Genomic DNA, 26350 nt, shown 5'->3' with positions numbered 1-26350 from the left:
CCTGACTGTATTGTTCCCTAGTCCATCTCATGTGTTTCTATTTGTATTATCCTAATGACTAATAATTTTGAGCATCTTCTCATGTGGTTATTGATCTTTTGCATATATTCTTTGTAGAAATATCTACTCCAGTCTTTGGGGTGTTTTAAAATTAGGTTGCTTTCATGTTCTTTATATATTCTAGATACTAGGCCCTTATCAGATATATGATTTGAAAACATTCCCCTCCGCCCATGTGGGTTATCTTTTCACTCTCTTGATAGTGTCCTTTGATGCACAGAAGCTTTTAATTTTGAAGTGCAATTTATCTTTTTTCTTTTGTTGCTTGTGCTTTTGGTGTCATATCTAAAACACGTTGCCTGATTCAAGGTCACAATGATTTATACCTATGTATTCTATGAGGTTTATGGTTTTCGCTCTTATATTGAGTTCTTTGATACATTTTAAATTAATTTCTGTATATGGTGTGAGATGAGGTAGAGGTTCAACTTTATTCTTTTGCATATAAATATACAGTTGTCCTTAACCTGCTTTTTGTTCCTTAAATGCGTTGATCGTTTGTATAACTTGAGGTTTCCTTATTTGCTGTCTCCTTTGCTTGGAATTTTCTTACCTCTCTTCCTCGTATGGCTGGCTTCTGACTTTTTAGGTCTCGTGAAATATCACCTTATCAGTGTCCTAACTACCCCATCTAAAGCTGTCCTTATTCCCACTCCAACACTCTATCCTATCACCAAATTCTACTTTTGTTTTAAAACTTATCTCTCTACTTCATTAATGTTCACTTGTTTTATTGGCTGTCTTTCCTACTAATATGTGAGCTCTGCGAGAGCAAGAATCTTGTCTGTCCTGTTATCATTGTCTCCCCAGTCTCTGACACATAATAGATAGTCAACAAATCATTATAGAATGAACGTAGTGGTCCCACAAGTAGTAGTAATACTAATAACAATTACCTCAAAATTATTTTGCTACTTAATGATTTGTTTCCGTAGTATAATGATAATTTTTTAAATTTTTTAAACTTTTTCCCTAGGTAGAAGAATTAAGTCCTGAGAAGGGTGAAAGTGACGGCCCAAGGTGAAAGAGAGAATCTTTGATTTGTGGAGCAATTCTCACAGCAATAATTTAGCTTGTGGTATCCCACAAGAGTAAAGGGAGAAAGACACAAGAGACACATGCTTTGAAGCTACTCAAGGCCAAATTCAAGGTGCTTGGACCTGCTTCCAGCCTCCCTGTATTTCCTCAAAGTTTGTCTAAATTCAAGAAAGAAAACCAGGTGGTCCCAGAGTTGATGGCTCTTTGCCAAGCACAGCAAGTATCAGCCACTGAGTCGCCCCTTAGAACTCATTAAAAATGAAAAAGAATGATTAAGGAAGCTGGAAATACTGTTTCATTTCTGAGTAAGATTGGTTTCTCACAGCTCATCCCTAGTTACCACCGGACAATGGTTGGTCGATACAGCACTTAAAGCTGGAAGGATGTGTAACCACTTTGCCCCCAGTCCCCACATCCTTCCTGAGCCACTTCTTCCTGAGCCACCTCTTGTCCTTGAGAAGCTGTGGTATGTGGGAAACAGGGTGGTTGGAGGAGGTCTGACCAATCTTTGTCTCCTTCACAAGTCCTTGTTTCTTTACCTATCCCTTAAGTGTGAGTGTTTCTCAGGGTTGCTCCTGTCCCTGGCCCTCGTATTTGACAAACACCTTTGTTCTATCATCTACCCTTAGGCTTGTATCTTCCACACATGAACTTTCAGCCTGGAACTTTCCCCTGAGCTCTAGACCCATATAACTATGTTGATTGTACAACTCCACTGGGATGTACAGAGATGCTTTGAACCTAATAGCCAAGCTGAACTCAATAATTTACTGATCCTCACTGGCCACTACCAGGGAGAAAGAGTGTGGAGAGGTGGGGATACTGCTGTGTGCCTGTGTTCTTATTTTAATGAAGGACATATCTACGTATAGATTTTCTCAAAGCAGAAATTTAGGATTCATAAAATATTTCTCCCTTTCCCTTACACCCTTTTGGACCCTGCCTTCTGTCCTCATCCAGCCTTTCTTCTTTCTGCAGTTTTTTTTTTTCTGAATCTGTTACTCAACAGACCTAACAGCTCTGTGACTTTGGAAAAGTCATTTAACTTTTCTAAGCTTCAGTTTCCTGCTCTGAAAATGGGGGTAATGTTTATTTCATAAGTTTATTGTGAGGATCAACTTTACATTCAAATTTTAGGAATCATTACTCATTAAAAGGCAAGGCCTGCTTGCAAGGATTAGGCAATGTTTGCCTGTCATTCCCAGCAAATATTCTTAATGACAGCCTCCTAGGCAGATCTTCTAAATAGAAGGCATGTTAGAATCCACCAATGTGCCTATGATTTCCCCAGAGATCAGAATTACATACCAAGAAGTGATGAAACGAAGTTGTTTAGCTGTCAATTGCTTTACTCATTGCTGCCAAGAAAACATGGTTTATATTGCAGGTCACTAGGCAAATGCCCAAATGTGCTCTGGGGTGGTCTTAAGCCAGCACCCAAATACTTAGCCAGAGAACAAAGCTGAGGTTTACAGAGTAGGGCTTTTCTTATTGTATCATCTTTGCTTCCTGCAGCTGTTGCTTCATGGGATTTGGTGGGCAAGTAGTCTAGTTTGTAGCACTGCCTCCGCTGGCCAGCCACTGGCCCTGTCAGATTACCCCTGTAGAAAAGGTTGCTGTGTATTTTCTGAGCTCTATGACTCATTTCCTGAGCATTTTTTGGGGGTGGGGGTGGGGGGGCTATCTTGTAGCCTTCACTTTTCCTTCAGCCTCTAAGCCAGCACTGAAATGGCAGAAGACATGTTCATCCTTTTAGCTGTTTTGATGTCCTTCTGTGGTGTGGTTGCCCAGGTCTTTCAGAGCAGCCTGGATGGCTATACTATTCAGCAAAGCCAGGAAACTATTGTAATGCTGTAATAACCAACGAGATGCCTAGAAACCAAAGTCTTTGTGAGTGAGGTCCCAAAATTGACAAAGCTCCGTGACTTGCTTTAGGAGACAGAGGCAAGAACAATAATTTCTTGGTTCTGGAATGCTGCTTCTCTTGTTTCACTGAATTTTCTAAAGCTGAGTTTTAGAAAAAATTCTCCATGAAATGAATTAGGGTGGTCTGGAAAATCAGCCATGCCACCAATGACCACTCTTCCACATGATTTGGCTGACTGAGAAGAGAGGGATGTTTATGTTAGAAAGTCTTTGAAAGACAATGATGGCTTTGTGGTAAGAGAGGTTGGATGAGGAAGAATGACAGAGGAAATACTGTTGAGAAAGTTGGGAGAGGATTTGTTCTTTCAGCTCTATGGACCATCATTTAGGACACTGCCTGAGGAGTAAAATTCTACTCAAATCTTCCTTAACGGGACCAGTAGAGAGTGGACTTTCTGTTCCTAAGCAAACCAATCCCATAATTAGTTCAGCATTGAGGTACTTTTAATACAGGGGCCCAAGGTATATAGAATTCTGGTATATAGGACTTTTTAAGAGTTTTGTATTTAAATGGGCAAAAACTGGAAGCATTCCCTTTGAAAACTGGCACAAGACAGGGATGCCCTCTCTCATCACTCCTATTCAGCGTAGTGTTGAAAGTTCTGGCCAGAGCAATCAGGCAGGAGAAAGAAATAAAGGGTATCCAATTAGGAAAAGAGGAAGTCAAATTGTCCCTGTTTGCAGATGACATGACTGTATATTTAAAAAATCCCATCGTCTCAGCCCAAAGTCTCCTTAAGCTGATAAGCAACTTCAGCAAAGTCTCAGGATACAAAATCAATGTGCAAAAATCACAAGCATTCCTATACACCAATAACAGACAAACAGAGAGCCAAATCATGAGTGAACTCCCATTCACAATTGCTTCAAAGAGAATACAATACCTAGCAATCCAACTTACAAGGGATGTGAAGGACCTCTTCAAGGAGAACTACAAACCACTGCTCAACGAAATAAAAGATGACACAAACAAATGGAAGAACATTCCATGCTCATGGATAGGAAGAATCAATATTGTGAAAATGGCCATACTGCCCAAGGTAATTTATAAATTCAATGCCGTCCCCATCAAGCTACCAATGACTTTCCTCACAGAATTGGAAAAAACTACTTTAAAGTTCATATGGAACCAAAAAAGAGCCTGCATTGCCAAGACAATCCTAAGCAAAAAGAACAAAGCTGGAAGCATCACGCTACCTGACTTCAAACTATACTACAAGGCTACAGTAACCAAAACAGCATGGTACTGGTACCAAAACAGAGATATAGACCAATGGAACAGAATAGAGCCCCTGGAAATAATACCACACATCTACAACCATCTGGTCTTTGACAAACCTGACAAAAACAAGAAATGGGGAAAGGATTCCCTATTTAATAAATGGTGCTGGGAAAACTTGTTAGCCATATGTAGAAAGCTGAAACTGGATCCCTTCCTTACATCTTACACAAAAATTAATTCAAGATGGATTAAAGACTTAAATGTTAGACCTAAAACCATAAAAACCCTAGAAGAAAATCTAAGCAATACCATTCAGGCCACAGGCATGGGCAAGGACTTCATGACTAAAACATCAAAAGCAATGGCAACAAAAGCCAAAATTGACAAATGGGATCTAATTAAACTAAAGAGCTTCTGCACAGCAAAAGAAACTACCATCAGAGTGAACAGGCAACCTACAGAATGGGAGAAAATTTTTGCAATCTACCCATCTGACAAAGGGCTAATATCAGAATCTACAAAGAACTTAAACAAATTTACAAGCAAAAATCAAACAACCCCATCAAAAAGTGGGCAAAGGATATGAACAGACACTTCTCAAAAGAAGACATTTATGCAGCCAACAGACACATGAAAAAATGCTCATCATCACTGGCCATCAGAGAAATGCAAATCAAAACCACAATGAGATACCATCTCACACCAGTTAGAATGGTGATCATTAAAAAGTCAGGAAACAACAGGTGCTGGAGAGGATGTGGAGAAATAGGAACACTTTCACAACGTTGGTGGGACTGTAAACTAGTTCAACCATTGTGGAAGAGAGTGTGGTGATTCCTCAAGGATCTAGAACTGGAAATACCATTTGACCCAGCCATCCCATTACTGGGTATATACCCAAAGGATTATAAATCATGCTGCTATGAAGACACAGGCACACATATGTTTATTGCAGCACTATTCACAATAGCAAAGACTTGGAACCAGGCCAAATGTCCAACAAGGATAGACTGGATTAAGAAAATGTGGCACATATACACCATGGAATACTATGCAGCCATAAAAAATGATGAGTTCATGTCCTTTGCAGGGACATGGATGAAGCTGGAAACCATCATTCTCAGCAAACTATCGCAAGGACAGAAAACCAAACACTGCATGTTCTCACTCATAGGTGGGAGTTGAACAATGAGAACTCTTGGACACAGGGTGGGGAACATCACACACCGGGGCCTCTCGTGGGCTAGGGGGAGGGAGGAGGGATAGCATTAGGAGATATACCTAATGTTAATGACGAGTTAATAGGTGCAGCACACCAACATGGCACATGTATACATATGTAACAAACCTGCACATTGTGCACATGTACCCTAGAACTTAAAGTATAACAAAAAAAAGAGTTTTGTATTAACGTCTTGATGGAAATTTTCACTAAATCTGTTCTCATTTATTTAATTATTTATTTTGAGATGGAATCTCACTCTGTCACCCAGGCTGGAGTGCAGTGATGCAATCTCGGCTCACTGCAACCTCCACCTCCCGGGTTCAAACGATTCTTCTGCCTCAGCCTTCTGAGTAGCTGGGATTGCAGGTGCCCACCAGCATGCCCAGCTAATTTTTGTACTTTTAGTAGAGATGGGGTTTCAACATGTTGGCTAGACTAGTCTCAAACTCCTGACCTCAAGTGATCCGCTTGCCTCGGCCTCCCAAAGTGCTGGGATTACAAGCATGAGCTACCGCACCTGGCCACTAAATCTGTTTTTATTGGTACATAATACAGGTACATATTTTCAGAGTACAAATGATAATTTGATACATTCATATAATGTGTAAAGATTAAATCAGGATAATTGGAACATCCATCACCTTAAATAGTTCTCTTTTCTTTATCTTAGGAACATTTGAATTATTCTCTGCTAGCTATTTGGAAGTGTACAATAGATTAATGTTAACTATAGTCACAATAATGATCTATCACACACTAGGTCTTATTCTAACTGTACATTTATACCCATTTTCCAACCTGCACTCATCCTCCTTCCCCGCTGGTTTCCCAGGCCTCTGGTAATCATCAATCTACTCTCTATCTTCCTAAATCTGTTTTTTTAAAGTTTACTTAAACATAAATATGCTTACAGAAAGATACTCATAGTAGTGTGAATATAATGCAATTTAGTTTAACTTACCCTATTCAATTTGGACCCAAAATTTGGTACATGATTTTAGTTAAAAAAAGGATTTGCAATCTGTTTTATTTTCATCTACTATAAATATAATAAAAATCCTCCCTCAAAAGCTGTTAAAGCAGGCAGCAAGAACCATGAGCAAATTTATTTTTGGTTTACTTCTGAATAATACACAAATTGCACTGCAAAAGCTTAAAAGTTGGTGCAGCAAAATATTTTTGAAATGCATTTTAAAATATATTTTGAAACATATTGTGTAGTGGAGAGAAGCCTATGTGTAACATATGAAACAACTATAACAGCAATCCCATTTTTGTTAATATTGTGTGTAGCTTATAAATCTACACAGACCAAGATAGAAGTAACTTCTTGAATCCGAGTTCCAGTGGTATGCTGGAGCTGGCTTGTAGCAGCTTCTAAGAATCAATTGTGCGTATCTCTTCCCAATACTACTTTTACTGATGTCAAGCTGGTAGCTTGAAATTGGCCATGATGGGAGTATTTATACTATGGCAATCAGCAAATGCCACAAATCAGGGCTCTTTTGCAGCCCTCCACCTCCCACCTCCTGAAGCCAGTTACTAAATGTTTACCAGCACACCACATCACTGCTTAACACTATCAGTTCATCCTTCGAGGTCAAAAAGGAAACTCAACAGAAGAGTTATTGGTTCTCATTTTTATACACTAAAGAAATATAAGTTTCATCTCTAGGTTTTCAATCTATAACTGAAACTATAGTTTAGGCAAGGAGTACCTTTCATATCCAACCTGTATTGGTGACAGGTCATGGAGTTCATATGTTTTTAAATTTGCAAACACATATATACAAATTTCCCAAAGTTCAAGGGCAATGGGATTCTAGAAATGATTTCTTTTTTTACAAAATAAATGCTTCTGTCTTGGAAGACTAGAACAGAACATACTAATAAGAGAAGACGACGCTCTGACAAAAGAGGAAAAAATAAAATATGTTGGAAAACAACATCAACAGAGGTTCAAAGGATAATTAACAGAAAAACACATTTTCATAAAACTACCAAATGTTTGGCTTAGCTGAATTCCTGTGTGTTGCTAACTCACAGGGAATAGATTTTAACTAGTGTGGGTTAACTGGCACCTTAACAAAGCTGACAGCAAGCAGCATTTATTTTTATTTCACCATTTTCCCTTCCTTTCCAACCTCTTTCTCCTCATAATCAACATAATGTCTCTACTATAATCTATTGATGTGTGTTTAACCAGGGGTCAACATCTTTTCTATGTAAAGAGTCACTTAGTAAATATTTTTAGGCTTTGTGGACCATAAGATCTCTGTCACAACTACTCAACTCCTCAAGTGTAGCATGAAAGCAGCCATAGATGATACATAAGTGAATAAACAGTGGGAGTGTGCCAATAAAACTTTACAAAAACAGACAGCCTACTGGATTTGGCATGCACAGTCTCTGGCTTGCTGACCCCTTGTCTAGACTGCAAAATGCCGTGGTGGTGTTGATCTCATTTGGGAAATGCTATTGTGTACAACAGTGTTTGGCAAATGAGGGATGGGGATGGGGGTATATATCAGAATCACCTGTTACCCATATCTTACCCTTGCAGAATCTCTTATTCTAGACTGATCGAAGGCAGGATTTAGGTATTCCCTAGTTTCCTTTCCAATACCCATTTTAGCACCATCCTGTCCCCTAAATACATTACAAGAAGTGTTCCTTTCTCAAGCCTTTCCACATAATCTTATGAAAGCAAGGCTGAAGAGCATTTTTAATTGAAAACATATCAAGAGCCACAAGATGCAAGCAATTTTTTTCTGAGAGAGCATTCAACTGTTAATAACAGGAAATAAACTTTGTCCAATAAATTGGATTATTATTTATTATACACTTAAGTGTCTATAGAGAAAAGAGGATAAAAGAGGAAAGTACAATGGTATTCTTCTTAGAGTTTCAAATAATGATAGGTTCCCCAAATGACAGGTGTAGTCACTAAGCAAAGGGCAATATTTACTGCTGTGCATAGAGTGGGGATCATCTCTTTTTTATATGTCAACATTTTCAGCCATATCTCACACAGTTACTATGTGTCAGTTAATATTAACCTATTTTTAATGAAGGAGGGCCTAACATTTCTTTTTACATAATCCTATGTCTGAAGCAATGGTTCTTAAGGGAATGACAGCTGGGAGGTTATAAAACTTAGTTGGGGGGCTTACACTGCCAAAAGTCTAACATTCCACCTAAGGGGTCATCTGTGCTTCCCCCAGAAACATGATGGCCTCAGTAAGCCATGATTACAGATGGAAATGTGATTTATCACTGTGTTGTAGAACAAAACGGTAAAAATTGCTGATGGAAAGTTGCTAGATAGACAAATACATGCATGAATATAGGATTATATCACTGATAAAAGGCAGGATACAGGTGGTATACACAGGAGGCAGGAGAAACTTTGTAAGTTCATTAAAGAATCACAGTACAATTAATATGTTAATTTATGGTCATATTTTGAATTATTGCCACAACATGCTAGAAAATAGGCCTAATCACCTTTGTAGCATTCTGGTGAGGGAACTGGGCCATCAGAGAAGCATCGATACTTTGGATCAGTCCAGTGTGCTCTGTTAAGGTAACCATTCTTCCTTCTAACTCATTTGGATTTGTTCAGCAAAATTCCCCGTTCACAGGACATCTAGGAGGGGAAAAGAGACATGTAAGAAAATAATAAGTTTCCTCAAATATGAAGTGTCAGGGACATTCACAGGTGGGAAGTATGACACCAGGTTGGAGTAGAACATCAGGCAAAGCTCCATTCATCTCCAGACCACTCAGCTCTTTTCCCAAGCAGAGTAGCAGTTATTAGTGCACTGGGATAAATTAAACACTGACTTTTGATTGTATTATTACTATAAAAACATATTAGTTATTCCTTTCAATGTATGATTTCCACAAATTCTGAAATGTAAGCTCATTACATCTTGGAGCCAAAGATTGCTCTGCTGGAGCATCTTCCCCATCAGGCAATGGAAATCAGTTTGGGGAGAAGAGGTCTTTCTTTCTTATTCTATTTAGGCATGTGTTCTCTCAGTCACTTCTAGCCACATGGGTCTGCTACCTACCATGGTGGAGATTATCTAGGGCGTTGGAGGAAAATTAGAGAGAATCTCTGTTCCTCAGCAGGCTTTTGGGCAGCAAGCGAGGAAGTAAGATAGATAACGCAGTTCAAGCGCGGGCATGCCTGCGCGCATGCGCGCGCGCTCGCGCGGACGGACACACACACACACACACACACACACACACACACACACAGAGCTGCCTTGTCCGCTTTGAGGTTGGAAGTTTGGGTACTCTGTGCCCACTAAGCTACTTTCTATTTCAAGTGCCTGTATGTCTGAGGCTGGGTTTGAAGCCTCCAGCATGTTTGGAGTTAATCCCCATTAGGTTGGACTCCGCCCCTTTCTCCCAAAGGTGAAGCAAGGTTTTCAGGCATCACTGCAAAGGGCAGCTAGTATTCCCATCCTTGTCTAACAAGCTGTGAGGAGAAGTTGTTTCTGAGACCTGAGCCTGAAGAGAGGGAACAAGTCAGTCAGCCTTCGTGGTCAGAAGGTAAATATGCAACTTGGGCCAAATGCAATTCAAACAGCTGGATAAAAAACTGCTTTGCTCTCCCCTTGCTCAGCCCCCCTTCTCCCCTTCCTTTCTCAGGTTTCCTGTCCTTTCATCTCAAAGCTCAGAGAAGCCGTTTTCTACCCAGGGCAGCCTGGTGCTTTTTTATTTCTTCATAGTCCGTTGTTTGCACAGAGGCTAAGATGAATCAGGGCTGGATTCCTATTTCATATTGACAAGATTTGAGGACCTAAGGGTTAAGTGCTAGTTGGTTTCCCCAGGAGAGCTGGTAACCTGAGGAGAGGAAGTGCCTGTTTCTGGGAGTAGAGAGAGTGATTTTGTTATGACCTGTCTATAAAAGTAAAAATGGATCCGGTTTGCTAATGTGGTAGGTTGATCTCCTGGATTTGCTTAAATCTAAGGGGTTATGCGACGGAAATGGGGTAATTAAGTTAAACTGAAATGCAAATATTGAGGCCTCTCAGGCTGGAAATAAAAGAATGCATCCATTTTGTAAATATTTATGAGTTCCTACTATGTGCCAAGGCATGACAATTTCCAGAAGAACCTGAAATACTTAAACTATAAATCCATTCTTGCAAAGAACACTTGGCCAAGTGGTTTCATTTTGTGGTGGGGAACTGAAAATAGAATGAAGCCTAGGGGTGAGGAAAAATCACCCATGGAGCCGTTGTGGGGAGAGAAAGGGGAAAGGAGAGATGTTCTAAATCTTAGGTGGTTTCAAGTCTTTTCCATTACTTACGAGAGAATAGGGTCTTTTCTGGTAGAAAGGGAGAGAATTGATACCTACTCTGGTGTTAGGTATAGTGCAGATGTTTCACTTGAATTTTATGCTTAATCATTTCCATTTTATAAATGAAACCAAAACTCAGAGGTTTTAAGTGATCTTTTTATGTGCATATAGCCTGTAAGGGGCAGACCTCAGGACTCTGTCTCTGATTTGATTCCAAAATTGTGACTCCTCCCCTAAAACAGTATTCCTCAATCATTAGTTCCCATTAGAATCAATTGAGGATTTTTAACAATATGAATTCCCATAAATTCGAATTCAGTGAATCTATGGGGGGGTGACATAGTCTGCATTTTGAACAAGCATTGAAAGTGATTCTGAACAAGCATTGAAAGTGATTCTGTTGAGAAACATTCTTGATATACCATGCTGCCTCTCAACTTCTCTGAAGTGATTGGAAAAGCAATCAGCCCATCTTCTTCCCATGTGGGCCTGATTCACTCAATGGAAGTGGTCAGCTGTGATCGCATTTTATTCCCAGCTTATACAATGGGGTGGAGAGACTAATGGGCAACAATAACAGGGCTGGGTTTAGGGCTTAACAATGTCTTGCCAGGGATCTTGATAGGGCTAGTTTCTAACCAGCTGAGAGTGTGAGACAGAACTCATAGCCAACCAGCTTATCACTGAAGATGATGGCACCTGTCTAGCCAGAATAAGAACTGAGATGAAGATCTCTCATTGGCACCTCACTTTTAAAATCATAGGATAGATGGGGAGCTCAAGGAGCAGCATCTTGGGGAGAGGGAAGGAGAGAGAAGCTCATATGAAATTTGGGGAGGTTATTCCAGTTCCTACCTTTCCAGTCTCAAACTCTGGAGAAAGGAAATAGCCCAGGGCCTGATGTGGAGGTTCTTTTTATGAGCTCTCTTTGTCTCTGCATGGTCAAATATATTTATTTAGAGTTGATCATTTCAAAGTAATCAATTGCTCAGGTAGTCCTTTCTCTCCACTTAGTCTCTGGTCTCCTGTCTTTTAATGCCTTACCTGCTTGTTAGCATTCCCACCTCTGGATGGAGAGATGCAAATAAACACATCAACTCACCCAACACAGTTTTACTGGTCTTTCTACCCCAAACTAAAAGAGGAGGGAAGGAAGAAGAAGGCCCAGAAAGAGGTTCAGCAAACATGAAATCTGAGGAATTTGAAATAAAAGACATAAGTCAACAGAGAGATCTTAGAGTCACCAAGATAGAAATGGAAAATAAAGCCTTTTGAGTGAGTACCTCCTGAGATGATTTCAGGCACAGGAGAACTCAGAGCACTTCTCATAATGGAGATAGCCAGAGGAGAAGAAACCCCTGAGGGAGACAGGTAGCAGAACATGAGGAGAGAAATGTTTGGGGAGTAGGAGTATTTTTTTTTTTTTTTTTTTTTTGAAGCTTTGTCTGAAACAGAAAGATCTAGCATGGTCAGGCTGCTTATATACCCAACTTGATATAAGGAGTCACATTGGTCCAACACGTTTCTCTGGAGCAGGACTCTATTTACCCACTGGAAACATATGCCTGCATATCTCGTTCATTTCCTAGGGAAGTCTCAACTCTGAGTAAGATGTATTTGTAACAGGATTGGCAGGAAGACAATGCACACTGTCTGGGGGCGTGAGGAGAAAGGCCTGTTCAAATTCCTTTGCCAACACCAGTGCCAAGAAAGCTGCTCTTCACAGACCAGTCCTAAACCAGCAGTCTTGCAGGCATGTTTCCCTCAGCAGCTGTTAAGTCACTGACTCCCTTTCTTACCACTTCATGTTCTAGTCTTTAATTTGCTTACTGTTTTGCCTGTACCCTCTTACCCTGGGAAAGGCAGTGCTTTCCTTAACTCAGAAGTTGCGCAACAAGCTCAAGTGGGAACAAAAGGATTTGTGTCTTTTTCTGTGGGTAATGGGGAGGAGGTGATACAGGAAAGAATAGCTTTGTTTTTCTCCACCAAGAGAAATATAAAAGCAAATTTCACTTTCATTGATACTTCATTGTAAGTGCCCATACATTAGTAGGTATACAAGAGAGTGAAAAAAGTGAGAACAAATGATTAAAGGCTTGGCAATTGGACACCACAGGGAGAGGGAGAATGCTTATTATGGGGAAAAAGGCTAAAGGTCTCCTGCTAGCAATCTGAGTTGATGAAGGGCTCTCATCTGGAAGATGGTGGCTAGCTAGCTGTTCTCCATTCCCTCTGAGGACCCAACAAAAGGATCTGGCCTTAGGTTGCAACAAGAAAAGTTTATAGGCCGGGCGCGGTGGCTCATGCTTGTAATCCCAGCACTTTGGGAGGCTGAGGCGGGCGGATCACGAGGTCGGGAGATCAAGACCACGGTGAAACCCCGTCTCTACTAAAAATACAAAAAATTAGCCGGGCGTGGTGGCGGGCGCCTGTAGTCCCAGCTACTCGGAGAGGCTGAGGCTGGAGAATGGCGTGAACCTGGGAGGCGGAGCTAGCAGTGAGCCGAGATCGCGCCACTGCACTCCAGCCTGGGTGACAGACCGAGACTCCGTCTCAAAAAAAAAAAAAAGTTTATAAGGCATATAACAAATTATTTATTGACGGTGAGAGTTGTTAAGCAACTAAGAGATACTATAGATTCCCCTTTCCTAGAGTTCTTTAAAAGTAATGGAGATAACCATTTGCCATGTATGGTTTAGGTGGATTTCCTGCATCATATAGGTTGAGGTGACTTCTACTCATGAGGCTGTGCTAGAATGGCTAGCATTATCTCTAAAGATGAGCAAACATTAGGCTTTAGTAAGGATAGCAAATTCAGAACAGAACTCATATTTTTATCCTATTTATTACAACTTTCTGGCAACATCCACTGCATCTCATACAACCAATCTCGGAAACAGGCTTGCGGCCCATCTAGCAGATTAAAAAACCTGAGGAATGAGGGATAATGTGACACTTAAAGTGAGAGGTTCAACTGTAATCCTGTCAATGCCTGGTAACTCGACCACTCCACAAGAGCATCAGGGTGAGTTCTTGGTTCCTGAAATCCAGTGTGGCTGTTTGGCTGGATATTCCAGGACAGGGAAACAAAGCTGTTACATACATGAAGTATACAACAGGAATTAAGATAGAATAAAATATAGCATTGTTTGTGATTTCTAGTTATGTAAATATAAAGTGACTTAACCGGTTTCTGGGAATGAATTTGGATTGCTTTGGAGGGTTGTCATGAAGGAGATTACTCCATTGCAGGTGGCATAACTAAAAGCATTTTCTAGAATACACTTCACTGTCCACCACATGTGAACATAAAGCAGTGTGTGAACAGACTCCATGTGCCCTGCGGCCTCTCTATCCAGCCACAAGAGAAGCTGGGCTGAGACTCATATTGTGTTCAGAAACTATTAAGCAATTGGATCTCTGAGATCTCTTCCTTGATTGCGTTCAAGTCTATGATTTAGAAAGGTTTGCATTTAAAGTATATAAGCTTCATATCTTCAATGTTTAATTCCATAGCCACTTTTAACTTTATATTGTTTGAGTCCTGAAAAGAGAATATTAGAGAATTATCTGTGGCAGTGATTCTTAACCTGCTGTCCATGGATCGTGCTAGCCCACAACATCTCTAGTCCTAAATAGGGTGACCATTTCATCCAAGGTTGTTTGGGACCTTCCTGGTTTTATCACTGAAAATTCCACATCCCAGGAAACCCCTGAGTCCCAGGAAAACTGACATGGTTGGTCACCCTAGTCATAAACGAAATAAGGACTATGAGTTTTTCCTAAAGTTAAAAGTACTTCATCTAAATTCCGAAGGACAATGAGTTTTTCTAAAGCTAAACACATTTAATTTAAATTGAATTTTGAGAATTTGCCTTCCTATGTCTTGGCTTCAAAATGTCGCTTTTAAACCATGATAAAAATCATAGTGACAGTAATTGATAGTATTGTAGTTTAACAGCTTCAATTAATTTAACAGCTTCATTTGTCACAGGTGAGGACAACCATATATTACAACCCCTCCCCTCATTTCTACTGTAGTCTTGGTACTACACAGATATAGTCCATTCCTCTGTCTTAAGTTCTCTCCCCTTCCTACTTGTTGTTATATTGGGACTTTTAAAAAAATTTTATTTTTCCATAAGTTATTGGGGTACAGGTGGCATTTGGTTACATGAGTAAGTTCTTTAGTGGTGATTTGTGAGATTTTGGTGCACCCATCACCCGAGTAGTATACACTGCACCATATTTGTAGTCTTTTATCCCTCGCCTTCCCCCCAAGTCCCCAAAGTCTATTGTGTTATTCTTATGCCTTTGCATCCTCATAGGTTAGCTCCCACATATCAGTGAGAAATATGATGTTTAGTTTTCCATTCCTGAGTTACATCACTTAGAATAATAGTCTCCAATCTCATCCAGGTCGCTGCAATAATGACTTCTTTTCCTCTAGGTAGATACCCAGTAGCTGGATCAAATGGTAGTTCTACTTGTAGTTCTTTAGGGAATCTCCACACCGTTTTCTATAGTGGCTGTGCTAGTGTACATTCCCACCATCAGTGTAGAAGTGTTCCCTGTTCACCGCATCCATGCCAACATTTACTGTTTTTTGATTTTTTGATTATGGCCATTCTTGCAGGAGTAAGGTGGCATTGCATTGTGGTTTTGATTTGCATTTCCCTGATCATTAGTGATGTTGAGTATTTTTTCATGTCTGTTGGCCATTTGTATATCTTTTTTTAATAATTGTCTATTCATGTCTTTAGCCTACTTTCTGATGGGATTGTTTTTTTCTTACTGATTTGTTTGAGTTCATTGTAGATTCTAGATATTAGTCTTTTGTCAGATGTATAGATTGTGAAGATTTTCTCTCTCTGTGGGTTGTCTGCTTACTCTGCTGACTGTTCCTTTTGCCGTGCAAAAGCTCTTTAGTTTAATTAGGTCCCCGCTATTTATCTTTGTTTTTATTGCATTTGCTTTTGGGTTCTTGGTCATGAAATCATTGCCGAAGCCAATGTCTAGAAGGGTTTTTTTTTCAATGCTATCTTCTAGAATCTTTATAGTTTCATGTCTTGGGTTTAAGTCCTTAATCCATCTTCAATTGATTTTTGTATAAGGTGAGAGATAAGGATCCAGTTTCATTCTCCCACATGTGGCTAGCCAGTTATCCCAGCACTATTTATTGAAAAGGATGTCCTTTCCCCACTTTATGTTTTTGTTTGCTTTGTTGAAGATCAGTTGGCTGTATTTGGGTTTTTCTGGGTTCTCTATTCTGTTCCATTGGTCTATGTGCCTATTTTTATACCAGTATCACGCTGTTTTGGTGACTATGGCCTTATAGTATAGTTTGAAATCAGGTAGTATGATGCTTCCAGATTTGTTCTTTTTGCTTCATACTGGGACTTTTCATCTCCAGGTGATGACGTCCATGAGGGACATTCGGAGTTAGTTTTGACTACAAGTGCTGAGATTGAAAGAAATTATGTACTTGACCTGATGGTGTTTGCACTATGTCTGGAGAAATTGGGTTTCCTTCTGTCTTCAATATTTTTTGAAAATCTCTATGAAAAATCATGGAGGCTTTTAATTGTAATACTTTTGGGGTAATACTGTAGGGGAAGGCTTCAGGTAAAAGCGAAGTGAGAAATTATGGCTTTGCCGTTGAATCACTGTGTACCCTTGGGTAGGTCGCTTGTCTTTCTGAAACCCCATTTTCTCATTTGTAAATTTGGGATAATATCTTTCTTACTAACCTAAGAAGACCGTTGGGCAGAGCACATATAATAACGGATTTGGAAGGGATTGTGATGACACAGCTAATAGCTGTTAGTCAGCTTGTTTCCTCTCCTCCTCTGGCCTGGGCTGCTTCATCAGGAAATGAGTCTGTAACGGAGGGCTGCTTGCACTTTTTGTAATCTTACAAACTCTAATATAACAAGCAGAGGCATTACCTCATTGTGGCCAACCATACCTGCTGTCTAACAGCAATTACTCAAAACTAGTTCCACTTCTCCCCCTGCTGCCTTTCAATCCCTCATCACATCTTTCTCTCATTCCTCCCATTCTCAGCCACAAAGCCTAATTCCCAGGGGCCCAGCTCAGGGCACTTTCTTCCCAAGCCCTAACATTCCAGAGTAAGCACCTGCAATTTACGATCTCTGCTCCCTTCCTGCACAAAACACATAGCACAAAATACATATGTATCAAGAGAGGAATTGTGGTTGAGTAAAAAAAGAGCATTATATTAAGAATCAAATAACTGGGCTCTGATCTGGCCAGTGTACCTCACTAGCCCTTCACCCTTGAGTAAATCACTTCCTCTTCATATTCCCACCTGTAAAGTGATGGAGAGGGGATAGTTTAACATTGTGTGGTAGAAAAGTACTGGCCTAGGCATCTGCAGATCAGGTTTCTGGTTCTGATGTTGCTGCTTGCTAACTTACTCCGTGACTTGAAGAAAATCACTTCCTCCTTTACTGGGCCAAATTCTCCCATATGTAAAACAAGAAGTTTGGATTAAATGATTCATTAAGTTCCCTACCCATCTGGAAATTGAATGATTCTATGAAATGGATTTCACTAAACAAACTTGAATTGGACTGTCTCCTCTGTGTCAGGCACTGTTTGATGATGGTTGTGAAAGGGCTCATGACTGAGACCCTGAGACACTTAGTGCCTCTGCTGCTTGTTCCTGTCAGTGTCTAAAATTGGCAATGTGGCGATGACCCCATACAGCCAGTTCCTGCACTTCCCCTGCTTTGGGTCCCCCAACCTCCTTCCCCGTCCTCTACACCACCACATATAACTTTAAGTAATGGTGGTGAAACATGGAGAAGTTTTCGAAACATATTCCACCATCTGCCTGCTGGAGACATTCACAGTGCTGTCATCAAGCTGCAGTGTGGTCTCTAGCCGGCCCAATAGAAAAACAGGCCAGAAAGCAATGGCAGATTAATGGAGTTGGGAGGAAAGTGGTTGATTTTTGTCAGAGGGGTCTGTGAAAACCGTTTGTGAGCTGAGCTGAAGAACTAGATCTGGAAAGACTCTCAGCGTCTTGATTACAAGATTACTTGTTCCAAAAGGGACCTTGAAAGGTCCTTACAGCTATATGTTCCTGCTGCAAGGTAGGGAGTGCCTGATCCTGATCTATTTCAGAACTTTGAGAAGCTTTTTGGATTATATCCAGCAAAGGACAAGGAAGCTTTTCTTAATAGCCAGTCCAGAGATAACCTCTCCTGGTTGGAAAGTTGCCTCCCATTTCGATTGTAGGAAAAGTGACTGATCAGTGCTCTCTCAGTGACAAGTACGGGGTATGAGACTAGACACCCCTTATTTTATTCTATCCATTTAAACCTGGCGGATGCATCCCAGTTGAAAAGCCCACACTAACACACTGCTGGACATGTTACCCAAGTCAAATGGGAACAACCTGTAACTCCATGGCGAGGTCTCTTTCCCTCTTACCCCTTATAGTAGGGGCGGGTCTTGTTAAGTTGTCTTCCTTCTCCTTCACTCACTGAAAACAACTTTGTTCCTGATCCTCTTCAGATATTGCCTCCTTCCAAGCTACCAGGCCAGGAAGTCCATTCAGCTGGAAGCCGGAACAGCAGCCTTGTTTTCATTTAGGCTCCTTTCCTGCCACTTGTTCCACGATGTATGTCAAGAGTTAAAAGCTGTCTGATCCGGCTGTGTTTGAATTGGCAGAGCAGACCCTAATTCAGTTATCTGGTTCCTCCATGGCAGCCTAAAGACCATAAAACTCTAAATCAGGCAGAAGGAAGGGAAGGTGGGAAAAGTACTGAAAAGCAAAATCCCACAGGGATCCAAATGATCCTCGAGAGAATAATCTTATCCAGAAGCAATGACCAAGTGGCACATAATTGAGCCCCAGGACTGGCCAACCAGATGAAAAATAGGCCAGTGGAGCCTACGTGGTAACTTACTGCATTTGGTGCTGTGATCCAACTCATCTCCCCATCCCTGCAGAGAAACCTGTGACCATGAGGAGCAGCCTGACCATGGTGGGAACCCTCTGGGCCTTCCTGTCCCTTGTTACTGCTGTGACCAGTTCTACCAGTTACTTTCTACCTTACTGGCTCTTTGGATCCCAGCTGGGGAAGCCAGTGTCATTCAGCACATTCCGGAGGTGCAACTACCCTGTGCGGGGAGAGGGACACAGTCTAATCATGGTGGAAGAATGTGGGCGCTATGCCAGCTTCAATGCCATCCCAAGCCTGGCCTGGCAGATGTGCACAGTGGTGACAGGTGCCGGCTGTGCTCTGCTGCTCCTGGTGGCACTAGCTGCTGTCCTGGGTTGCTGCATGGAGGAGCTCATCTCCAGAATGATGGGACGTTGCATGGGAGCAGCGCAGTTCGTTGGAGGTAAGACTGTGCTTCTGCGATTGGGTAGGTTGGGTAGCTTTGGGGCAGGGAGGAGTGGGGAGTGTAGCCTTATGGGGAAACCCATTCTCACCCCCTTCACTTTGTCCAACTCTAAGGCTATGAATAAAGTCTCCTTTAAAATATTTAGTCTAGGACTTCCCAAAGTGCAATCAATATCAGAGTTTTATTCACAGCAAATTTGGCTAGTAGGCAGAGTTTACCCTCTATTTTTGTCACCTTCATCTGCCTGCAGGTTGCCCATTTAAAAACATTATCTATTAATATGTCTGCCTTCCAGAGGCAGCAACATACACTCTAGTATTACTGCTCCAATATAAACTTAATTTCTAGGAGCCCTGCTCTCTGGTAGTTATCTCGGAGAACAGTGATCTGATAAACACAAACACACAGGTGCAAATTACTAACAGTTCTCATCAAAGAAATACACCTCTAATAGTGAAATGCTGGGTACCAGAAAAACTGCAGATGACTACTTATTTGGACCACATCTTAGGCTAGCCCTGTCTGGCAGCTATTAGCAGTCTACCCAGATTTCTTGTGACCTTGACCCACCTTACTTGTCCTTCCCCTCATTCAGGCTCCCCCTAACTTTAGTGCAGGGAACCTGAGATACTGGCAGTGTGTGGATTGGCTAGAAAAGAGCAAAATGCAAAAATGGCAGACTTCAGGAAGACAATGAGAGCTGTATAATTTGAATTGTCTGAGAAGAAAAAACAAATTTAGAAAGACAGGAAAATACATATGTGAATATTTGAGTATTTTGCAAAACCTAGACTGGGCACTGGGAAAAAGTGCTGGTAGAATCTACTGCTGAAGTTTGTTGTTACAGAGTTTTAGAATTATTACCCAATTCATTATCATTATTATCTCCATAAGCATGACAGTGTGGGTCACTAGAGCCAGGAAACTTGGATTTCACTTCTGTTTTTTTTCACCAAGTTGCTCTGTGACCATAGTGGGAAAATGACATGACTTTTCCTATGCTTCACTTCCTTTGAATTTGTCCCCCGGTGATATAGCCCAGATCTGATCTTTCTTTCTTCTGTCCAATAACTGCATTCATGTGGCCTTGGAGTGAGATGGCAGTGATGAGCTAAGACAGTGGTTCTCAATGGGGACTACTTTTGCACGCCCCTCCCCCCGGAAGACATTTGGTAATGTCTGGAGGCATTTTAAATTGTCACAACTTGGGGAGGGTCCTACTGACATCCAGTGGGTGAAGGTGAGGGATGGTGATGAACGTCTACAATGCACAAGACGAGGACAACACTCCCCAACAACAACAAAGAGGTATCCAGCCAAAATGTCAATAGTTCCAAGTTTGAGAAACCCTGGGCTAGGCTACCATGGTTTCCTGGCCTGATTATGAAAAGCATCAGATTCTTTTTGTGATACCAATTAAGGTGATGCTTTCTGGTTTCCTCTTTTCTCAGACTAGCTGCAAAAGTTTTAAATCTGAATTACGATTCTAGCCTCCCTCATTTCTGATTTTTCCCACCGTTTAGCCACTAATAGGTTTTTAGCCACATTGGAATGTGCAATTAGGTTAGTTTCTTACCTTTGAAAACTGTAATACTAAACCAGTTGCTAAGGCTGATCTAAGCCAATTATTTTAGCTGGCTTTGGAAGCTCCATGGGTATTACAAATAGGTCTTAGGCTTACCTTTCACTTTTATTTTTAAACATGCTATAATTAACTCAGCACTGCTATGAACACATTATTTCAGGAAGTGACACTTGACTGATAGGGCAGAGGGGTCATCCTTGCAATTCATGTTTATAGCCCTGGAGCCCAGTTCCATGCCTTGCTGGCATAAAGCAGATGTTCAGTAACTGTAGAAAGAATGAATGCATGGCTAAGGCAATATCTAGCATATGTTGGGATAAACTGAATATGTGAGAGCTGGACTAGTTCACATCCTTTCCTCTTTTTCCAGGCTTCCATGCAGGGCTGTTAGCACCCTGAGCTCTCTTCTCTTCTGACAAAACAGTGACAGTTTAGCCTCACTTGTATTTCTAAGAGTTTCCAGCAGAGTGAGAAGGGGCTAACTGTCAGGAATCAGAAAGTCTAGCAACAGCCTCCATCAGATTCCACACATTAAAGTGGCTACCATACCCCCAGCTTGCTTCCTCTTTTGGGCTCAACTGAGACTTTCACAAAGCATTCATAATTCTCCATATGATGCATTTCAGTTGATTTCACCTACTAGGTATAGAAACTCAAAGGAAATTGTTGATGGGGAATGTAGGAAGGTAGTGGAGATTTGGATATTCACAGGTTAGGCGGGACAGAACTTTGAGTGGCAGGTGTCATATAGAGGAAATAAAAACATGAGCATCAGTTTAGTTTCACATGATTCTGCCATTCTATATCCACATGAGCCTTGCTCATAGGAACATAGTCACAGTGTTCACATGTAGATGAGGGTCTTTAAAGCTCAAGAAGAAAATGCCATTTGGCAGTAGTCCTACAAGTCTTCAAGACCCTGGGTGTGCTACCAGGTTTATCCCTGGGCAGGGGATTGATATTGGGACAGATCGCTAGACTTCCACAGCTTCCCCATCTGTAACACCAGCCAATTAAGAACCATTCCTGCCTCCTTTCTAGAGACTGGTGGCTGTCCAGGTTATATCAGATGTGAAAGAATGGCGAGGGTTGCTTGGATGAACTCACTAGGAGCTCCTTGACATATGACTGTGACCTAAGGATCTTTGGACATCTTTGGCCTGACCCTCTGAGACAGGCTTTGCCAGTGGAAGGAAACCAAGGCTGGGCAGCATTTTGGGCCCCATGGATAAAAGACACAAGAGAAAGAGTTTGGGGGATTAAGTTCAAACTTGTGTAGCTGAGGGGAATTGATTTTGTTGCTTCAGGCCTGGCTGCTTCTCGGCAGCTAGTGCGTTAACCGAAATACATTGGGGGAGGAGTCAGTTTTTGTCAGGTCTGGTTTCTCTCTGCCAGACCCCAAACCACTGAAGAGATGGAGTATCCATTAAGAACTACCCCCTCCCCCTGCCTGACTCTTGTTCCCCAGTTTGGCGGCTGCCCACAGAGATGAGTGGTGGGAAGTGGGAGAGACAGGAAGAAATAAAGAGCTGCTGGCCTGACTCATACTCAGCAAAGTGACCGGATGGGGCCCATGGGTCCCATTTTCTCCACCTGTAGCTGATCCATCTGGACAAGCCTAGGGTCCAGAGAGCCTTCCACTGGGACCTCCATGCCCTGCTCCAATCAATGAAGGAAACACCTGGCCAGGAGATTATTTCAACACTGGGGTTGCTGAGATTTCTAAACAGCTGGCCCCCAGTCCCTGAGAACATGGCCATTATTCATATTCCCCTGTGTATACATATGCAAGATGCTTATGAGATCCTCTATCTTCAGTGAGAGCTAAACAAAGAACAAATAGGTGAGTAGTAAATATAAGGAACTTCTTGGCAGGAAAACAATGTAAGATCTTGGATCAGGTTACTCATGGGAGCCCAAGAATCTTTCTCGACCAAGGAATGTATCAGAATCACCTGGGGTGCTTAAAAATGTGAGCTTTCCAACTCTCTGGTCTCGTTTCCCATTCTGATATACACAACAACAGGTGTAACGCTGCACATTTAGTCAAATCTCCCCAGTGACTTTGATGTGTATGTGTGTTCCCTTTCCCCAGCCCAAGGGAGGATCACTACCCTGGACATTATTTTTTTGTTGTTAAGAGAACAGCATTCAACACACCAGTGCTTTTCTCCATGTGAGGTCCTAATATTACATGCTTCAAAGTGAATAAAAGTTGCCATTGGAGACATATCACTGAGAACTTGATTTCAGGAAGAGTGCCATGTTTCTAAAAATCATTATCGTCTCTGGAAACCATTTTTTTCCTGAAAAGTCCTTCAGAGTTTCACCAGATATCATTTTATTTATCCTTACCATGCTGAGAAAGGATTATGAAAGTGATTTTCTGTTTGGGAAGTGGTATTCAAGGAAGTTAACTCACTAGCAAAGACTTATGCAGCAAATTGGAGTAGAGCTGAGAATATGGTCCAGGGCTCCTGACTCTCAGTCCTGTGCTTCATACACTGATGCTCTTGAATTTTTTTCTTTTCTCTGTTGGAAAAGAAATGCTATCACAGTGTTTTCCAGAGTGGTCCATGCACCACTTGGATTAAGAATTACCTGGGGTGCTTGTTATTACAGATTCCTTAGTGCTACAGACTGCACCAGGGCCTGCTAAAGTGCATATTACACAACCTCTCATGCTCATATATTTTTGAAAATATATTATGAAATATTTCAGATGTACTCACTACTCTGTGTAAGAAATGGAATATTAGCAACATAGCTGAAGCCTCCTTTATATCCTGATCACATTCCCTTGTCCCCACTGAAAAGGTAACAACTGTCTGGGAGTTTTTATTTGTCATTCACTATCATGATTCCAGGACACACTAAAATTTGAGAAACTCTGCTCAGCCTCGTTTAGGGTGTTGCTTCTTTCTGGAATTCCCTTTTCTTCTATCCCTCCCTGTAAATATCTACCTATCTCTCAAAGGCTAGGTCCAATGCAGCCCTTCTGTGAAGCCTTCCCTGATCTACTTTTGACATCTTTAGCAGGTATGAACGATCCTGTAACTCCAGGAGGAATATGGGGTAGAATGAATGGCGGGGGGGGGGGGGGGGGGCGGGGCGGTAAGTGAAGGAACTCCCTAGGAAGGGAAAGCTGAGATATAGTTGAAAGTCAGGCTTGCAAATTTTCCACTGGTTTGTGTTTGAGTCAAAGTTGTTATAATAACAAATTAACCCGTACTAGGCTTCTGCTCAGGGCAGTACATCCAAGCTACCCAATAATTATGTTTGGAAAGTAGGATTGGCAGCTATGCAAAGACAAGGGAATTGAGAACGAGAGCAGGAAGTTTAACAAATGCCCACCCAACAGTTGCACTTGTGAATAGTGGAGGGGTGTCCAAAGGAGGTTGGTAACACCCAATGAGGAGGTTATCCCTGCCAGAAGACAAAGATTAGGCATCTACCTATTTGAGAATGTGTAGTTGGGAGAGGATTATATAGCAGGTGGGATATGGGTAAATAGTAATGCTGGGAACAGGGGAAAGTTGAAGGCAGCTGTGGTGTGGCTGGAGGGAGGGTTCCAAGTTCTGTCTCAGATTTTGCACCTGAGGGTATGTATTGGTGTCCCAGTTTCCACAAGGGCTGAAGCTGAATAAAATGTCTAACTCCAGCCCTTTTCTTGAACAGCTCAGTAAATTCAAACCATGGCAACTATGTTGGGGAGAACATTTGGTATGTTTTGTGATAGGGGATTCTTAGGGAGGGGAGCAGCTGAGGAAGAGAAACAAAATGGCAGCCTATTGGACATCTTCCCACATGTAATAGGGGAGTAAAGACAGTAACACACTCTAAAGGCTCTCTTTTCCTTCTCTAGAGGCACGTGAGATTAGAAAAGTTCCCAGCTAAGCATATGCAGTTGAAACAGACTTCTTCAGGCCAGGCGCGGTGGCTCACGCCTGTAATCCTAGCACTTTGCGAGGCCGAGGCAGGTGGATTGCCTGCGCTCAGGAGTTCGACACCAGCCTGGGCAACATGGTGAAACCCCGTCTCTACTAAAAATACAAACATTAGTCAGGCATGATGGCATGCACCTATAATCCCAGCTATTCGGGAAGCTGAGACAGGAGAGTCGCTTGAACCTGGGAGGCGGAGGTTGCAGTGAGCCGAGATCGTGCCATTGCACTCCAGCCTGGGTGACAGAGTGAGACTCTGACTCAAAAAAAAAAAAAAAGAAAAGAAACAGACTTCTTCAAGGGGCATATGTGGTTGGAGGGGAAGTCAAACTGGGAGTTAGCAATGACACAGAAGAGAAGTGAGAGCCAGGGCTGCAGCTCATATGTGGCAGGGCTGGGATTCAAACAAGTTTTCTCTGCCACCAGAGCTTCTGCTCTTAACATTTTTAGTGGTGTTTTTCTTAAGTGTTGGTACCAGGACAAGATACCTCCACATTACAGGGCGCTTTTAAAATGCATATTCCTGGGCTGCAGTTACTGAATCAAATACCTGGGGCTGAGGTCCAAGAATCCACATTTTTAATGAACCTCCATTCTTTCAGAAGGTGGCAGGGACTGACACTTATAAATGACTTTCCTGTTGCTACTTGAAGCACATCTTCACAACTCCAAATTAATGAGAACTGCTGGAGACAAATATAATGGAGAATGAATTACTCTATGAATCCATTTTTATTTTTAATGTGTTCCCAGGGGCATCTTTCTCCAGCTATGATAAAATGTAATGGAATCAGCTGTCAGTCACAAGTCAAATATCTCCATGAAGTATGTTTACAACCTAATGTGCTCACCTGTCTAAAAGGCAGGATGGAGGGCTGGGGAAGATGGCGGGGGTGGGAGGGCAGGTTGGGCAGAGCATGGAGCTACATGCACTAGAGCTGAACAAATGCTTTGCAGAGATTCCTGTTCTTTCAGCAGGTACCTCTGCAAAATTGCAAGATAACTCCAACCAGGCAGCTTTTGAATCAAGCCCTGCTCGGGTTTTGACTTTTTAGCTGTTTGTTATGAGGTTAAAGAGGTGAGGAAGAAATTAGCATGGAGAACCCAGGTAGAAACTGGGAGAGGAGCCACAGGGAGAGTCAGCTGTATAAGAATAATAAATTTTTCTTGAGCACTTTCTATGTACGAGGCACCTTATGTATATTAATCTCATTAATTCTTGGAACAGCTACATAAAATACAGTCAGCCTTCCATATCTGCAGGTTCTGCATCCACAGATTCAACCAACCATAACTCTAAAATATTTTTTAAAATCCAACAAGAATACAACTATTTACATACCATTTACATTGCATTAGGTACTATTAAGTAATCTAGAAATGACTTAAAATACACAAGAAGATGTGCTAGGTTATATGCAAACACTACATCATTTCATATAAGGGATTTGAGCATGCATAGGTTTTGCTACCTGCAGGGGTCCTGGAACCAATCCCCTGTGAATACCAAGGGACAAGTGTATTGTTATTACTCTGATTTTACAGATGAGATGAATGAGGCACAGAGAAATTAAGTAACTTGGGTAAACTCACACAGCCTCCAAGTGGCAGGGCTGGAATTTGAATTCAGGTCTAGTTCTGCAGTCTGACT

At 41.6% G+C, this 26350-nt stretch overlaps 1 protein-coding gene across 3 annotated transcripts in view; it reads left to right on the top strand.

The window, feature by feature from the left end:
- Nucleotides 1-9702: 9702 nt before the first annotated feature.
- Nucleotides 9703-26350, top strand: part of LHFPL1 (LHFPL tetraspan subfamily member 1) — a 51011-nt gene continuing 34363 nt past the window's right edge. The window contains exons 1-2 of one of the 3 annotated variants that reach the window (XM_063634277.1): nt 9703-10034; nt 18334-19167. In XM_063634277.1, the coding sequence (XP_063490347.1) occupies nt 18786-19167 (382 nt within the window). In that variant the 5' untranslated portion in view covers nt 9703-10034; nt 18334-18785. The remainder of the gene's footprint in view (nt 10035-18333; nt 19168-26350) is intronic. The other 2 variants (XR_010119554.1, XM_063634276.1) reach the window with 2 other exon arrangements.

Source organism: Symphalangus syndactylus, chromosome X, assembly GCF_028878055.3.
Source record: "Symphalangus syndactylus isolate Jambi chromosome X, NHGRI_mSymSyn1-v2.1_pri, whole genome shotgun sequence".
Classification (NCBI taxonomy): Eukaryota; Metazoa; Chordata; class Mammalia; order Primates; family Hylobatidae; genus Symphalangus; species Symphalangus syndactylus.
The sequence above is the reverse complement of the archived record's forward strand: the minus strand, read 5'-3'. Positions and strand labels throughout refer to the sequence as shown.